This window comes from Apodemus sylvaticus, chromosome 2, assembly GCF_947179515.1.
Source record: "Apodemus sylvaticus chromosome 2, mApoSyl1.1, whole genome shotgun sequence".
Classification (NCBI taxonomy): Eukaryota; Metazoa; Chordata; class Mammalia; order Rodentia; family Muridae; genus Apodemus; species Apodemus sylvaticus.
The window spans coordinates 130,771,016-130,789,670 of record NC_067473.1 but is presented as its reverse complement, the minus strand read 5'-3'; the positions used below and the strand labels follow the sequence as shown (position 1 = coordinate 130,789,670).

At 46.5% G+C, this 18,655-nt stretch overlaps 1 protein-coding gene across 4 annotated transcripts in view; it reads left to right on the top strand.

Annotated features, from left to right (window-relative positions):
* The window catches only part of Eif4e3 (eukaryotic translation initiation factor 4E family member 3), a 244,052-nt gene that overhangs the window by 54,792 nt on the left and 170,605 nt on the right, over nt 1-18,655 (top strand). Inside the window, exon 7 of one of the 4 annotated variants that reach the window (XM_052174431.1) lies at nt 9,982-10,040. The exons of the other annotated variants lie outside the window; for them this stretch is intronic. Coding sequence (XP_052030391.1) covers nt 9,982-10,025 — 44 coding nt within the window. The 3' untranslated portion in view covers nt 10,026-10,040. Of the gene's footprint in view, nt 1-9,981; nt 10,041-18,655 lie in introns of those variants that run through there. 4 annotated transcript variants of the gene reach the window in all.

Below are 18,655 nucleotides of genomic sequence, written 5' to 3'. Positions count from 1 at the left end.
CTCCCATATCTTTGAGTTCCACAGACTTGACTTACAGGTCAGACTCATTGAAATGTTTGAACGTTGTCATAAACAAAGTTTGCTTTTGTTTTTGGTTCAAAATATCCTTAGCATTCTAAAACCTAGTGTCTTCACTGGGCTCATTATTATTCTAAAATTCTCTAATAACAGTTTAGACACCGGAGTCATTAACCACAAAGGCTGTTTGTAATTTGTTGGCACTTCCCAGATCTCTTTAAAAGCCAAGCAAGGCCCTGACTTTTGCTCCCTAATTCACTAGATCTTTATGTAGACACCTGAGGGGTAACAGTCGTAAAAAGGCCCATGCACCAGCATGTTAACAGTGGGGCTCTTACACTGTGGAATGTCCCAAGATGGCTCACTCTGTAATTTTTAAAAGCCCTGTAACTCCTTATAAACCATATACAGCATCTGAGCAAGAAATGTGACACTAAGTCCAGGCTTAAATATCTCAGGGCCACTATCTTGTGCATTTTCAGCAAATCAGGCACTCCACTAAGTGCACGTTAACAAGACCAGAGCATCGTAAATGAGCATCTGCCCCGTGACCCAACAGGAGACCCTTTCCATATTCATTCCGGAAGCGCCGGCTGACATCAGCTCAGCCCTATAGCTCTCCCACTCGAACGGGCTTTTAAGATTGGTGGAAGGTCACACCCTAGCACCCCAGCACTTTGTGGGGTGGCTCAACCTTTACTAGGACTCCCTTGCTCTGTAGTCCTGATCACTTTAACAAAGACAACAAAAGAGAGCCTCTGCCAGGGAGGAGCCCACTCAGGACGCTTGCCTAGAAATGGTTTTGAAAGTAAAAGCAGCACTGCCAGCATGAGCAGGCCCTTGTGCCTAGACGGGCTTATTCCACGGGACACCAGTGCTGCCTCGCCTCCTGACCTGGGCCTCTAGCCCAACTGCATCCTTCCACTTCAAAGGCTTGGCTCTGAGCGGATCACACATTTTGCTTGATGACAAATTAATCAAACTTGATTTCTTGGATGAGATAGATACTAAAGAGCTACAACTCCCCACGGGCCGAAAGTCAATACGGCCCTTCTGGCTCCGATTAGAGAAACAAAAGGATATCTGAGAGCCATCTTCCTCCCTGCCTGGGCTGAGGGCTGGAGCTGAGAGGCAGTGGAGCTTGTAAAGGAGAAGAGCCTTATTAAAACACATTTCAGCTGTGGCCAAGTGCATGGCGAGCCCTCCTGATGACTTTGAGAGATGCCCACCTCATCTCAAGAGCTGCGTTTCCTCTTCGAACAACCTAGAGGAAGCAGTATATTAAGCAGCTGAAATGTTTATGGATCGCCCCCTTTTATGTTCCTGCCGTGAAGATGAGTTTAAAAAAAGAAAAAAAAAATCGGCCTGGGAGATCTGGCAAATGTTAGAGATAGCTCAAGTCGGGATAAGTAAATTTACTTCCACGGGGGTTAAAAAAAGAAACTCCTGGAGTCCAGGGAGTTATTCATGTACCTGTGACGGCAGGCCCAGGACAAGGTGAAGTGGTAAGCTTCACAATGCAACTACTTCAGGCCTGCCTCACAGCCCCCCCTCACGTGAGGGAGCAGAGGGAGCCTTCTGCTAAATCGGGGAGCACAGGATTTCTGCACAAACCCCTCGTAGCAGCTTTGTCATCCGCCTGTTCTGTGGAGCATCCAAGGACATCTCTTGCCTCCTTGTGTGATGGCTCTGTGTTCTATATTTAGAAGAACTGCTGCAGTGCAGAATATGGTCCCCTTGGCTGTTCTAGGGGTGCTTTATGCCCTTACCCCCCAAAGACATAGGGGGTTCCTCCCTTCATAGCACCTCTCAGTAAGGTTCTATAAATGTTCCCTTTAATAAGCAGGTAGCACGCACAAGTCTATATAACAGTGGGTTCTATGGGGCCGACTTGGGGGCAGCCAAACCATTGTCAGCTGCAGACACAGGCCAGGACCACAGGGATGCCCCCAGGATTGTTGCAAACACTGAAGGAGGCAGTGAAGTCACAAGGACCTGACACTTTCCATTCCTGACATTTATCTTGAACATCCTTCCGCAAGTATCTTTCTGCTCCTGCTAGCAGTGCTCAAAATGTTTGTGCTATTCCAGCATGCTTAATAACTTAAAGCTGTGTTTTAGATTCAAACAAAGAGCAAGATACACGGAGTTCTGCCTTGCTCGCCCTGTGAACTAACTCCTCTGGCGCCATCTTGCCTAGTTCTCTGGCATGTGTGTGCTCTGTGCTTTGACCATCCAGCTCCATGCTCTCTCTGGAGCCCTGGCCTGGAGCCCCACATATGTGTCCTTAGGGAGACCCTGGGGAGAGCCAAGAACCTCCCACGACAAGCCTGTTCTGCACTCTACCGGGTAGCATCCCTCTCACTTTTTACATTGTACGGAGCCGCCATGACCCCTAAGTAATGTCAGTGCAGTCGGTGTGGTCCTGGTTCCCAGATCTTGGTCACACTCCTGCTTATTCAGTGCAGATGCTAGTTGGTAGTGAGCAGAGGAACCAGCAGTTCCCCAGGTTCCTCAGAGATTCGCTTTGAGAAACTCACCCAGAGGTGTGAGGAACTCTACTGGGGAGATCAGCGTCTCCCACTCTACACCAGAACCGTATCTTGTGATATTCTGTGACCCTGGCCTTCCAGGGCTCAATTTGCGCGTCTGTAAGAGATATACCTACATGCCACCATCATGGGAGGTAAGAGGCATTAACTAAACCAGCTGCTCTGGGCTGATCATGCAGGCCTAAGGATCAAAGCCTTGCCACCACAGTTCTCTGATATCTAGGTGTTAGCTATTCACTAGTTATTTTTAAACTCATATTCTGAAGCAGAGTTTAAATTACTATACCCCACCCCCACCCCACATCCCCACCTGGCCACAGACACTTATTTCTACAAAAGTCCCTTTTTAAAGGGCAAAAGTAATACGCACTTGTTTTGTCGATCTCAATAACCACAACTAAAACGCCATTTACTCCCAGCCTTCCCCCTCCCCCAAATGTTTCTTTTCTTTTCTTTTCTTTTCTTTTCTTTTCTTTTCTTTTCTTTTCTTTTCTTTTCTTTTCTTTTCTTTTCTTTTCTTTTCTTTTTTGGTTTTTCGAGGCAGGGTTTCTCTGTATAGCCCTGGCTGTCCTGGAACTCTCACTCTATAGACCAGGCTGGCCTTGAACTCAGAAATCTGCCTGCCTCTGCCTCCCAAGTGCTGGGATTAAAGGCATGCGCCACCACTGCCCTCCCCCAATGTTAAAATTAACCCCGAGGCTGTTGTGATATGTGTGGTTGGAATTCCAGCACTCTGCAGACTGAGACAGGAGGTCTAAAAGTTCAAGGCCAACGTGAGCTATATCATGGCTCCGTAGTCAGAATAATTGTTTTAAAATCCAAAATATTCATAGGAAGCAACAAGTTCTGTAAATATGTGAAGCCATGGAAAGGCCAGGGGGAGGCAAAAGACAGAAGAAGAAACACTGAAGACAAAGGGCGGGGAACTAGGTGGAAGTAGAGAGGGGCAGCTGCCTTGCCCAGGTGAGACTGCAGACAGTTCGTTAGCAACAGTCATCTCTTCTGTGTGTTTAAGATGCTGTTTGCTGGAAAGGCAGCCATTATGATTCCTGTTGGGGAGTGGAGGTGTCTTTTACACAGCCAAGAATGCTGCCTGGGCTCCACATGGCAAGAGGCAAAGCATCCCTATCAGCTGGGTCCCTTGTAAGAGCACGTTCTTCATCTTCCCACCAGGGTCCAGGAAACTGTTGATCCCAAAGAAGCTTCAGTGGGGGTGGGTGGGTTTAACCCGGGGGAGTCCCGCCATATTGTACTCTATCCAGCAGGATTGCCTCTGATTCCTGTGCTGATGTGACAGAGTTGTGCATTAGGAATAGTTGCCAGTAGACGTTTTTGCTTGCTCTTGAGTATGTGTCAGATTCCAAGAGTAGAAAAATGGAAGTCTATGGCTTTGATTCTATTCCACCACCACCCCTTTTTTTTGTTCTGCTAAATAGGCTGTTGTGTCTCTTTTGCTCATGGGCTTGGGGAGGCTCAGTGGCCCTAAGATGTCAATCAAAATGAAAGAACTAAGACTGATGCCTGTCAGGAATCTTCAGGACTATGCAATGGGAATGTTCTCTGGTACAAGAAGCATCTATGACTTCTGACTCTGCCGTGACCCGGTTCTAACAAGCCTTCAGGGCCCCTTTGTGTGGATATTTTATTTAGTTTTGAACTTTTAAAAATCGCATGTGTTGCAGATAAATACATGTAATTAGTTCAAAGGCTGAACTGTTGGAGAACAGAATGTATTTATCTGTGACAGTACAGGTTTTTAAAAGCAGATCCTGTTAGAAGTGACAGATTTCCTATCTCCGATTTTTCCTACTTGCATTGTGAGAAGTTCACAATAGGTGACAAGCGACTATTTTTAGCAGCTGTGGCAGTACTCGGCTTCACTCTTTAACAGAGAAGGTAAATAAAGCCCCGAGAACATCAGGTTCTTTGGGAGTCACCTCTCTAGTGCCTCCTGTCGGTGTCTTCACAGATGACCTCAGCAGCACTGTAGGGAAGCAATCCCTGGGGTCTGGCTGGAGTACCAAAGGCAGCCGTGCTCTGGAGACATATACAAAAGGTTTGAAAAGGCCTTTGATGGCCAAGTGCGTTGGGCAGCGAGCTCTCTCAGGGCAGCGAGCTGGAGACTCTTCATTCCTTCACTCCCACCCTCTTTCTCCCAGGGCTACCATGACAGGTTTCTAAGACCCAGCTGAGGTTGGTCTTCTAGGAGAAGGTCAACCTACTTGGTTACCCGAGGCACAGGCTTGGCAAATGGCCCTTTCTCAGAGCATCTGCAGCTCCTGACCAACCCTTTGTCTACCTAATTCTAACTTTGACTTAGTCAGAGTCCGCTTGGAAAAAAGGTCAGAAGGCAGAATTCATCTGTGGTTCGGGCTAGGAGGAGAGAGGATACTTGTTCCAGGTCACAGGTCAGAGGAGCCCAGAGCAGCATTTACGACCGTGTCTCAGCCACCTCCCTTCTCTATACCCAACTATAGTTTTGCCTCTGCCTAAGAAACACATCTCTGTATCCTGTACTCTGCTTTTATTTTCAGAATTCAATTTATTCCATGGTTGAGTTTTTCACTTGTTTTTGTTTGTTTGTTTGTTTAATGTAAGAGTTTTGTAGTCACAAATTGCTAACTTATATAACATTAAGGGTAAAGTAAGGGATGGCCTCTGTGAACACTGTAACTATAACAGTACTTTGTTGCAAATGATACTCCCAAAACCAACTAAGGCTCTCCAAAGAAAAACAAAGGGTTTTGACCCAAGGATGAAGGGGCTCCACTCTGGGGGTCGCCAAGGTCACCACTCTCAGCTGGCCATCTGTGTCTTGGAGTTATTCTAGCTAATGCCTAACGAAATTGTGCTGGACGGATGGATCCTTTGGACATGTTTTGTCAGCTCCCCAGACTCCAATCTTGCCTGTAGTTTTGTAGACAATGTTGTACAAGGGTGAAAGAAACATGAGTGTAAGAATTGGCTGGCTGCCTGCGTCCTGGCTCTCCGTAGCCCCACCCCATGGAGGAGCAGTCTTATGATCTCAGGGCTATGATGAATTCTCTAGTGTAAATTTTTTTTTTGTAGTCAAATTTGGTGTTGTTTATTCACCAGCTAGACCTCAAGAAATGCTACCTTCTTATAAACACCGGAGGGAGGTGGAGACTTAGACCCGGGCAGGGAATGGGTGCATAGCATCTGAGAAATAGCCAGTGTGCTTCGGGCTCAGATTTCAAGCCCTCTTCCCCTACCTTCTGTCTCCCCCCACTCCCACTTCCTTCAGGGGACTGGCCCCTCTCTCGCTGGCTTTTGCATGTGTTTGCTGGAGAGAGAAACACCACATCTGCAGAGTCTCTAGGCTTTGAAGTATCCACGGAAGACTGCAGCAGAAAGCAGTCCAGAGTTTCTGTGTTGCTGGTGGATGGGTTGTTTGTTTGGTTTAGTGTTACAGCAGCTGCTGGTGCCGCCGGAACTGAAGCCTGGCACCACCGGAAATTAAAGTGCCTTCATTTCTATTTTCTACCACAAAATAAGAGCCTTTAAATGTTTTCTTTCTTGTCTTCAACTCAAAGGAAAGAAAAATAGAAGCCCATATGGAGAGAAACGTTCCCATTGTCCTTTGTCCATGTGCACATGCAGGTCTTTGTATGTTTTTCATGTACACATGTATGCTTTGAACCGGGCAGCCTTACATGATCTTCCTAAAAATAATTGGTTTTCACTGTCTATAGTTTGAAGTGTCCCTAGCAGGCTCAGGTTTGTGACGCTTAGTCTCCAACCCTGTAGCAAGCTCCTAATGAACTGCTGTGGCTCCCACGACGCCACAGCTGGGTTACATTCAAACCCCTGAACTTCCAAGTTGCTTCTTTAAACTGTGTCACTGCAACTGGGTTACATTCAAACCCCTGAACTTCCAAGTTGCTTCTTTAAACTGTGTCACTGTATCGATGAGAATAACTCATACCTCGGTTTTGCAGGAAAAGTGCCTGGGCAAAAGGGGGAGGAGCAGTTCCCAGAACCCTGCCCTATAGTGGGAAGTCACAGAACTCATTGGCACCATAGAGAGAGCTCTCCAAGCCAGGGGACATTCCTTCCAGGTTCCTGGGGACAAAGTGGCTCTGTACTGAGCCATATCCCTCTGCACATGCTGCCCACGCACTGGAGTAACTGTTGTGTTGCCTCGGGTTGCATGGGACAAAATAGAGGCAAAGAATTGCACAATGATTAAAATATAATTAATAACAACTTAATCTTGCTATAAACTATGCGTATTAATCCTCATAGGGACCTTCCTTGCCCAGAAAGATGAAGTGATTTGTCCAAGGTGAATTAGCAGGATTCAGTACAGGAATCTTGACCCCAGTCTCACCATCTTATCCGATCTCTGGTTCCTCAGGAAGCACCGACTTAGGCCTGAGCCTCTTTCTGTACCATCTCAGCAAGTCCTTGTCACAACTTTCTGGTGAGGAAATGGGCTGGGTGGGCATGATTCAGTGACCTGTGAGAGACCATCACATTTCAATAGCATTGGAGCCATGGTCTGAAACAGACTGGCTATGTCCCAAGCTCAGATCTTCTTGTTCCAAACGTGCCAAATTCGAGGCATTTCTGCCTCACTGCTTAAAATTACCTTATGTATAAAATTGCCAAAGAGCCCATTGGACAATGCCTTGATGGTGTGTAGTGGGGGAGATCTTGGCAAAGAGAGCCAGCTGGTGTTTACAGTCTGTCCCCAAGGAGCTGAGCAGTCCTGTCTGGACTTCTCACGGAGGTATCTCCAGCTCTTGTCAGATGGGGAAGTTGAATTCTAGGAAGGCTAGAGACTTTTCACCGGCTCATGTATGTAACAGCATGATCTCAATAGAGCTTGCTTTAGGATATGGTCCCTAGATAGTGGTGTACCCAAGAGAACATTGGGGAGAACAAGGGTTCCCACTTGCCACTTGGGGTCCATCTTCCCTCATTAGCACAGTACCTTTAGCCTTATTCTTCTCTTTCTCTCTCCTTCCCAAACTTAGAGAAACTACCACCCACCGTCCTCACGGGGATTTTATAAAGATTAATTGGATAATTTCAGAATAGTCCTTTGGGCTGCTTGATGGAGAGGTGCCATCTAGAAGAACAAAGGAAGACAACAATAATAATTATAATATTTAAAAAGTATTTATGAAAATCTCTGTAGGGGCAATTAAGAGGAGACCAGCTGGTACTTGTGGAAAACTCACAAGTTGACGAGACAGCCATCTCCACCTCCCCTGGCTGGATACTGGAATGAACATGGCAGGAAACTGGGGGGTCGGGGCGTGCAGGTGTGGGGGCCCCAGGAGCTGCAAGCTGAAGCCCCTCTTTGGTCTGTACCAAAACAACCCACAGGTCTGGATGAAACCTGCATGGCCGGTCACTACCTGGGACTGTTTACCACCATGCACTAATGTGGCAATTTCCAAAGACTGCAAAGAGCCCTCACTTTCAGAGCCTCGGGATCTGTTTGATAATCACTGCCAATCATCCCAGGGACATATAACTCTTACTGCTTCCTCATGGTCCCTCGAGGGAGTCCCTGTTCTTCTGTGTAGAGCACCTCATCTGAAGGCATTGGGAGGAGGAGGAGTCTCTCCTAGTTGAGGTTCCTGACTTTTAACGTCTGGTCTACTCTGTTTGCATGGTGCTGTCTCCTACCCAGAGTCCTTGGTTGTCTGAGTGAGATGGTGTCTTCACAAGCCTTTGACCTTCCAGAGTGGCTTCCCTGCTCTCCTGCCACCCACTCAGCCCCTGCAGCTCTGTGTGCACTCACAGAGTTGCCTTCTGTCACTCCCCCCACAACCCCATATCCTTCCTTCCTTCTCAAACATCCCCTCCCCCATCCCCGATTCTTTCTCTTTTGCTCCACCCTCTGCCCACAGATAGCTGTTGTGCTTCCTGAGAGCACAGGGTATGATTGCTGCGACCACCCCCGCCCCAGCCAATTCAGACGGGAGAACCTTATACGCAAATCTGTAGGTACCTTGCTATGTCCTGCAACTTGGTTTTCTGCTCATACCATCGGCCCCCAAGAGCCCCCATCCACCAAGTGTGAGCAGAGCCAGGGCCCCACGACAGGACTGCTCCAATAGCAAAGAAATTGCATGGGCATCTGCTCAGAACTCAGGGCTATATCCTAAGGACCTAACAGGTCACGTATCCAATGCCACGTCCTAGGCTACCTTTGGAATTAGCTATACTCTGGGGTCACTCCGAATAAGGTCTCTATCTATTCCTGTTCCTCTCTACAAAACTTGACTGCCTTATTCTCTACTCCTATAGAAGCTCTCTCTTATTCCTGGTCACTATTTCATACTCAAATGTTCATAGCTAATAGGGAAGCAATATGACTGTCTTGGAGGGTACACCATGAGATCTGTGTTGAGATCACATCATGAAAATTACATGTCCAGTGGGGGGTCATTAGTTTGTTTTTTCTCTCTGTCTCTGTGTCTGTCTGTCTGTTTGTCTGTTTGTCTGTCTGTCTGTCTCTCTCTCTCTCTCTCTCTCTCTCTCTCTCTGTGTGTGTGTGTGTGTGTGGTATATGTGTGTGTCTGTGTGCAATTGTGTGTGTGCAAGCATACCTTGGATATGGAGATTAGAGGTCTACATCAAATAGGTTTTTTCAATCATTCTCTACCTTATTTTTTGAGACAAAGTCTCCCCTTAAACTTACAACTCACCAGCTAGGCTGGCTGACCAGCAAGGCCCAGGTCCCTCCTGCCTTCACCTCTTTAGCCCTGTCATTACAAGCACAACAGAGGAATAGTTTGCTTTTTATACTGGGCACCTGAACTCACAGCCTCATACTTAGATGACAGATGTCAACTGAACCATTTCCCGACCCCTACCTTGACAGGATAGTGTGTGTGTGTGTGTGTATGTATGTATGTATGTATGTATGGACTGAGGCAGGGTCTCTTTATATAATCTTGGCTATTATGAAACTCAGCATGTAGACTAGGCTGGCCTTGACTTCATAGAGTTCTGCCTGCCTCTGTCTCCCAAGCACACTAGAATTAAAAGTATGTGCCACCATGCCCCTTCTGGATAGAATATTTTAAAGGAAGAATGTTGCTGCTCTTTCAGAAAACTGGAGTCTAGTTCCCAGCAGCCATGTTGGGTGTCTCACAGCTGCCTGGACCTCCAGTTTCAGGAGCTCTGATCTCTTCCAGTACCCATGGGCATCCATACACAAGCATGCCCACATCTGCAGAGGTGCACATGCACGGATGCACATACATATACATAGTAAAAATAAATAAATCTACATCTTCTGGTCTCCACAAGCATGCCCACACACGCAGAGATACACTTGTATATACATAAATAAAAAGTAAATCTTTTAAAACAACAAACAGAGCATGAGTGAATTTTCTCCCACGTTCCATCCCCTTCCTGTCCTCAGAGTCTGCACTGCTCCAGTTCACTGTTGAGAACACCCGAACCTAAAAATAGTGCCATGCTGACTTCTACTTAAGAAGCTAGGCCACACCCCGGCCCACTCCGTCCTGCATCTGACACCGGACTACTCCTTCAGAAGTGAGAAAATTCATTCCTATAGATGAACTCTGATGGCATAATTAGAACCTTCCCATCCACCACGGAGCGCACGGAGCTTGCCTCTTAATGAAACCTCCAGGGTGGCGTTCACACTGAGCCCGCCCTGACATCTGACATCTGTTTGATGGAGTGACATGCTGTGGGAGGGAAGTTCCTCTGTGATGTCTTTAAATGGCCTCCTGTGACTCTCTCCTTGACAGATCCTGCTTGGCAGAGAAGGGTTTGTGAGTTCACAGTGCCTAGATCCACATCCTGGTTCTGTGTCAGAGCTTCACCCTTGTTATATAACCTCGATGAGCATCAGTTTACTTCCATGTAGAATGGCCATAGCACACTGATATCCCATACAAAGCTTTGTGTAATCATTTTCTGCCACATAAGAGTCATGTAAAGCTGTCATAAAGCCCTGTAACCACGTGTGCAATATGGCACCTCCAGCCTTTGCCCTGGAAGACTTGGTACCTCTTTATACTACATGTTATGAAAACTTGCTATGCATGGGGTTTGTTGGTATTGCATTTAGTGTGTGTGTGTGTGTGTGTGTGTGTGTTTTCTGCAGGTTCATGCTGCAGTGTTTGTATGGGAGGTCTGAGAATGACTCTTGTGTGGGTCCTAGGACTCAAACCCAGGTCATCGGGCTTGGAAGCAATTGGCTTTACCCACTGTCTTGCTGTTGGGCTTTGGTTTTGTTCTGTGAGACAGGAACGCTCTGTGAATGCTAGGCTGTCTTTGATTTTACAGCCCTCCCGCCTCAGTCTGCTGCATGATAGGATTATGACCATGTTCCACCACACCCAACTCATAGGGTTTTTACTCTTAACTAATGTAAAATACCAAGGATGAAACAAATTGTCTAATCTGTCCCGGAGAGGTCATGGTGGGGTCCTGATGTGCCCACACTGCAAAAAATGGAAGCCCAGCCCATGGGAGACAGGCATGTTGACAGTACCTAATAGCACTGGCCTGGGGAGAGGTCAAACGTCTTTGCCCTTCCTTTGCACCCCATTCCTAAGTGGTGTGTTTCTGTTTGGGGTAGCACTACCCCGAGAGCACCTAAGCTCCTTCAAATCCAGCAAGACCCGCCATTGCCCTCCACAGTGACTCATAGATTCCAATCCCTATCCCATGGCTCACCACAGCCAACTCCACCACACCAGGGAGTTTTCTAGCTACAGGTTGGTGAAGGCTTCCAGGGCAGGATGTTTACAGCCCCTAAAGGAATGGGCAGAGAACCAAGCAGCCCTGCTTGGCAACCCTTGGCTGTTCTCTGCAGCCCAAGGCACCCTGCCAAACCAACCCGGGAGAGGAACGCTTAGTGAGTGCTGATGTGCCTCCATTTTACATGGAATGTAATACAAGTTTGCAGGGTGATTTATTTTTCTAAACAAGATGATACAATGGGCCCCATCCATTCCCCACCTGTTGCGGATCACCTCTGCTGGCTGGCCCAGGATGATCCAAGGTATTCTGTAGAAGCATGAAGAGGAGGCAGGGAGCGCACACACACACACACACACACACACACACCCATGATGGCTCCAGAGCGCCATGACGGTGGAACGTACTCATGAGGCCAAAGATTTAAAACTCAGAGGAAGGATGTTTTTACCCATACAGCTATCCGAGAACATTCAAATAGGGGTGGCTTTCATTTTAGGTAATTGCCTGGGAGACAAAGCTCCTAGGAAATGATATCCAAACCCAGTGGTTCCTTTGTTGTGATTTAATGTTTTGTTTTGTTTGCGGTCAAGTATACTTAGAGGCTAAAAGTCAACTTTGGTATCTTCCTCGGGAGCCATCTACCTGATTTTTGGAGACTGGGTCTCTTGGTGAGACCTGGGGCCCACTGATTTGGTGAGGTTGTCTGGCCACTGGTCCTCATGTCTCTACCTCCTCAATGCTGGCATTGTAAGCATCACCATACCTAGGCTTTTAAGTGGCTTCTGTTCCTCATGTTGGCACAGTGAACACTTTGCTAAGCTCCCTGCAGCCTGACTTTGCTGTAAGTGTTACAAAATGCATTTCTTTCAGCTGCCATTACTAACATCACATAGAGCAGACAGGGTGGAAGCAAGCTCCGTGCCTGGTCCCATGAACACACATACACACACACATACACACACACACACACACACACACACACACACACACACACACACACACGTGTCTGGGAAGCCCCGGGGCACCCCAGAATCCAGAGTTCCCCCATCACCTGGGAAACTGAGTGCTTAGAATTACAGCTAACCAAGAAATGGAAGCATATTTGTTTCGATTTTCAGTATGTTTGATAGACTAGCAAAAATATGATTTTACCCATACAACTTTCTCATTTCTAGATGAAGAATAAATGTTATTAATTTCCTAGTTGGTTAGTGACACCATACATGTTCAAATGGATATTAATTTTTAAACAGCAGTACAAATTGCTTACTTTAGAGCCAACATCGTAACTCGCGTATTGATGTTATCAAATATAAATTCTTTTTAAAATGTTCCAGGCTGGGGATAGAGTTCAGTGGTAAAGCTGTTGGCTAGCATGTGTGAGGCCCCGGATTCCATTCCTAGCACCACAAAACACATTAACAAAAATCGTCCTTCCATCCTATGGCGTTTAGGTAGTTGTGGGCTAAGTGAGTGTGTTCAGCCACAGGAAGCATGGTCAAGCCAGCAGTCTGACCTTGTCCGTGTCTTCTAGGATGCTTTGTGTGTTAAAAGACAAAGAAAGCAAAAGCTTTTTTGGACTCTGTTAAATGGTATTTTTGGCCATGAAAATGTAAACATTACTGAGAACAATTTTCATGGCTGCAGCCTTCCTCCAAATCTTTCCTCCATCTTGAGGGTTAGGTTTAAGAGAGATTTCAGAAGAAGCAGATCTCAGCTCTGACACAGCAAAATACGCAGCCCCAGGAGCACCCGGGTCTCTGGCTGTGGTGTTCTCGTGAGGGTGACCTGAGACAAGTGGGCTGGCCCCTCAGCTAGCCATCATTCCTTAGCAAGATGTAAGGCTCCAGTGATTTGTATGAGGTTGATAGGCAGCAGTGAGGGTGAGAGGCTGTCTCACTGGCAGAGGAAGAGATTTTGTGAGAAATATCACACTCCTCTCTCTGCTCCCAGGCAGCAAAACAGACAAACAAATAACAACAACAACAACAAAATGTCAATGTTAAAAAAAAAAAAAAGAAAGAAACAGGAAGGGGAAGTTAAGATGACTCCCTCTAGCAATCCATAGCCCTGTATCGAGCTAATTAATAACAGAAAGTCTTTTTAAAATGCTCGCATCCTTAGCATAGATGTTCAGTGTCTATCATCCCTAAAGCACCAGCGACAATCTCCTTCCATTTCCAAGTTGGCAACACCACACTTCGCAAGCAGCCATGCTGAGTTTTAAAGGTCTTTCCAGCCAGGAAAAAAAAAAAAGTCTAAAGACAATATCACTAAAACCCAAACCAACAGAATATAAAATTGAACCCCTGGGGTCTCCTTCTAGAGAGTTCTAAAAGGTAGTTCTAAAATTCTGCCCTTGTCTTTTGCAGGGGCTCCTAAAATTCTTTAGGCTTAATTCCACCATTCCCCTACTTGCAATATCATGTTGAGGATTATTCTAAATGATTCTGAGACTTTCCACAACTATGCCTATTTCAAGTCTGTTCTCGGAAGATGGGACTCCACAGAAGGCGGTTCACATGATTTTTAGTCCGAATCTATAAATAATTGGTGTATCCATTTTAGCCCCCAAAACTCCCATCTGGTTCCCTGTTCACACAAGACACTGGGCAGAAAGCTTGGAAGGATAGTAAATCCTGAGAAACAGGAACATCATGGGGTAATTGTGATCATAGTAGACGCTGCTGGCTTCTGGCTTGCTGAGGGCTTCAAGTTGGCTTCCCCAGAGTGGTCAGCACCCACGGGCAGGCATAGGAGGAAGACAGCATCCCTTCTTGATTGGTGTCCGTTAGGCCTTCCCTGACCAGTTTCTTTCTAGGGGTTAAAACTCTGTTAGCTCAGCCCAGGGTGGGTCTGACCTCCTTGCCATTCCCACTGAAGCCTTTTTATAATTCCTGTGTGCAAGAGAGGCAGAAGCACACAGCTTGTTTGGGGGATCCCAGATGGAGTCTGCAGGATGGATATTAGGAAGATCAGCTCTTTGGGGTGGTAAATGGAGAAATTGCAGTCGGAACGGCAGTGAGCCCCCATCCATGCTAGGAGGTGGGGTGGGAGTGAAGCAACCCATACTTTCCCTTCTGCGTTTGTAAGCAGTCACTCTGACGAGACCGTCTGCACTTGAAGAATTCCTAATGGGTACAGTCAGTTCTGATAGTGCTGTGCTGTGTTGGGAGTCTCTGATCCTGTTCTTCTGCTTAAAGGGGACTGGGGGAAAATAACAGACATACAAACATATATTCAGTGAAATATGGGCGCCAGGAACGCCCCTCCAAATGTGAGGGTGACAGAGGAAGAGAGGGCATTCTCAGTGCAGGGATGGCAGCAGGACCAGCCTCCCAGAAAGGAGGGGCAAAGGTCAGCAAAGGTAAGTCTCTAAGCAAAACAGACTTGTGGTGGGGCTAAACTGGGGACCAGACAAAAGTAACAGGAGCAAGCCAACAAAACCCACCCACCGTGGTTTATTGGGCATGTTTAATTTGAAATTGTGATCCCTACAATTACTGAGAGTGGAGTACTTAAAAAAAGAAAACACTTCTATTGTGACAGCGCAGGAAGAACTGGAGAAATATTTGACATTTGGATGCCTTTTTATAAACCGCCTTTGTTCCGTGCTTCTTTTGCATGTAGTTAAATGCATATTAATTTTTTTCTTTCATAATGAATCACCATGTATTCTGGGTCTTCTCTGTAGAGAGGAGAGCGGGTGTCCGTGGACTGGAGGCTGCAGGACGCCCTCCTTGCCTTGCTGGGTGGCTTGGACTCTTCAGCTCCATCCCATTGGAGTCCTGAGACACTGAATGGGGCGATCTGGGGAGGGATGCTGTGGACACGCATGGCTCCTTGGCTATGGGAGCTGGAGGCTGGTCTCTTGTTCTGCTCCCATTTAGAATGCTCTGTCACCCAAGAGCACGCACAGGGCATTAACTTTAGTTAACACCACAGCTTCCATTTACCAGAGCCTCCTAGGCAGACCTAGAGTTGGAAACCTCCACCCCCACCCAGCACCCCCCCCCCAGCCCCGGGTGTTCCCGAGAATGACTGGCTGGCTGATGGCGCAGCCACAGAATTGGCAAGTTTAGGTGAAGGAATTAGATTCAGGCCCCTTCATAATTTGACTTGTGGGTGGAGGAGGGAGAGGAAATAAGCCTTAAAGCCTCCCAAAATTGGCAGGCAGACTTCCGGAAGGAAGTTCCTCCAAGAAGGCTTGTCTTAGAATTAAGCTGAGAGTGAAATTCACATATAAATGACGGGGTTGAAAAGTGGGCTGGCTGGCTGCATGTCATGCTGGTTCAGGACGGACCAGGGAGTTCTGGAGGTTGTTTTTTTTTTTTTTTCTTTCCTTCTTTCTTTTTTTTCCTAAGATGAGGAAGGCGAAATGTTGCATAATGTGAACTCGGGGCCAAACATTCCAGGCTGAAAATCACTGACTTATGACAGATCTTTTCCCCCTCTTCTCAAATACATCATGGAATTCACAAAGAAGGCTGCTTCTAAATGTTGGACAGTGCAGGATACTGCACAGGGACACCAGTGCCTCTGAGGAAAATGCTCTGGCCGTCTTTGGTGCTGCTGCTCCCATCCCTGCTGTGGCCTTAGGCCTTTAGCCTGCCGCATTGCAAGAGCCTTCTTGTTTACAGACAGCCATTTTGACATGCGTATCCGGTGTGCCTGATTAAAGATGATTTTTTTTTTTAAACCCATATATTTCTTTAAAACACAGATGAGACAGTCCAGTTTTTTTTTTCTTTCATAAATCGTAGTCGTCAACCACCATAAGATGGCAGTGTAGCATAAATTATGGGAAGAGGTGGCTCTGGTGTAAGGACGACGGGTGTGGACAGTGCCTACCCCAGCTTGACAGGTGGGCACGGGACTTGTTCCCACAGAGGTCTCTGAACAAGAACACGTGAAGAACTCACTGTGTTTGCAATGAGCTCCAACTGGTAAGATACTAGCCAACATGGATGGCCCTTTTAGAATTTCAGAGAAAATGATTTTGAATACAAAAAATTAAAAAAATAAAATAAAAAGAGAAACCAGACCTCAAGTGCCAAATTGGAAAGGGTTTTCTTTTTTTCCCCACTCTGTATTCTATCTGAGATATATAATAACCAAGGGCAAAGGGAAAAGCCTGCCTTGTTTCTCCGGCTCCCTTTTCCTCCTTCATGTCCTGTGCTTAAAGGACAGCGGCGGTGGTAAATACTCTGAGAAACATCCCCCAGCCTCACAGTGCCTGGCTGTGGAGGCTGAGCATTGGCGCCAGCACGTTTGTCCCCTCGTTTGTCACAGCTATTGCCTTTCACAGATAGACATCGAAGAATAAAAGGTATTCTGGGACGTGAGGCACCAGGCATCTCCCCCCACCCCTTCTTCTCATATTCCGAGAAGGGCTGGGTCACAGCTGCCTCTGTCAGTGTGGCCCTGGGTTAGTGGCAATTCCTTGGAGATTAAAGAGGAAAAGGGGAAGAAAAAAAAAAAACCTCATCCCCGGCCCTTTGTCTGGGCCTCATAGCTTCAGACACAGTTGAATACAGCAGCCTTGCCAACATGTTCTCTGGCTTTGTAGAAAAAGCTTTAACAAAAAAAAAATCAGTTTCTTGGAGATCTTTGGCCATTGTGACAGAAAGTGAGTACTCTCAGGCTTGGCAGAAACCCAGGCACAAGCTCTGCACTGCTTAGCAAGCAGGTATCCGGCCCACTCAGTCCCCTGTGCTCCGAGCAGTGAGGCAGGATGCCACCGGAACAGCCGAGAGGAAGGCATCTAAATGCTCTCCGCCCCACACGCATGACTGTGCTTGCCGAGAGGCCTTTACGAAGTCTGACATTGTATGGTAACAGGAGGCTCTGGGTAGAATGATCTCCCGTCTACCAAAACAGAGGGAATACTAAGAAGGGCAAATATTGCTTAAAATGGGTATCTAGACTCTGATGAGGTTGTTCAGAGATAAAACAAATTTCTGCGGGAGCCTAACTACCTAAGCTCGAGCCCTAAAACTCTCCGTGGACAGAGCTAGCTTGGCAAGGTGGTCCTGTGACTTCCGTGTGTGTACTGCCGCATGTGCATACAATGATCCTGTAGTGACACATTTCCCAAACACTAGCACACAGTACTAATAATAAGTTAATATATATGCATACACACACACATATATATATGTATATATGTATGTATATTTTTAAAATTTGGGGTGTGGTATTCTAGGAGGCCAAACATGGCAGTCTGGCTCTAGGAACCCACAGAACCTGACTTCTAACAGACACCAAAACTGGTAGATTCTCCCGGGGGTGGGGTGGGGAGGGACTGGAGCAGCAGTTTTTGGAGAAGACAGATAGATCCAGCCACATGTCTGTTTATATGAAAACCAGAAATGACCGTTTTGATTGTCGGTGTAAATGGGAGGACAAGGCCAAGTCTCATGTATCCTGCACTGAAGACAGCTGCTTCTCAGCATGTCTGGACCACTGTCGCAGATCTGTATGGGGTTAGGGGACAGAAAAGACTTGCTTCTTAGTAAACCCATGTCCTTGGCTCTCTGTAGGCAAACATCTGCTGTGGGACCACTCATTCTTTCTTACCTCAAATCCTTGCTTTTTGGAGGACATGGAACAACCTGATTGTCGTCATAAATGCTACTTTAAAAATTCTCCCCTCTTCCCCAGTGGCTAACAGCTTTTTTCTAAATGGAGATAATTATGTTTTAGCCCATAAGTATGTGAAAGTTCATCTCTTAAGGATCCCAATCTCTTACCCAAGCCCTTGATGCCAGATTTTAGGATTTCGTAGCATTGGGGGATTTCTACAGTTCTCATGATACATACGTCATGTTTATATACCGTGTAAGTAGTGGAACATTGCTTCTGTGATGAAGCCTGTGTGCAGGCAGGTGACCTAGGAGCCATGCTGTCCCAAGAGAATACCACATCAACTCCAGTCTTGACAATGAGGACATAATTTTTTTTCTTTTACCTAATTCTTTTTTTTTAATTTTTTTATTCGATATAATTTATTTACATTTCAAACGATTTCCCCTTTTCTAGCCCCCCACTCCCGGAAAGTCCCGTAAGCCCCCTTCTCTTCCCCTGTCCTCCTACCCACCCCTTCCCACTTCCCCGTTCTGGTTTTGCCGAATACTGCTTCACTGAGTCTTTCCAGAACCAGGGGCCACTCCTCCTTTCTTCTTGTACCTCATTTGATATGTGGATTATGTTTTGGGTATTCCAGTTTTCTAGGTTAATATCCACTTATCAGTGAGTGCATACCATGATTCACCTTTTGAGTCTGGGTTACCTCACTTAGTATGATGTTCTCTACCTCCATCCATTTGCCTAAGAATTTAATGAATTCATTGTTTCTA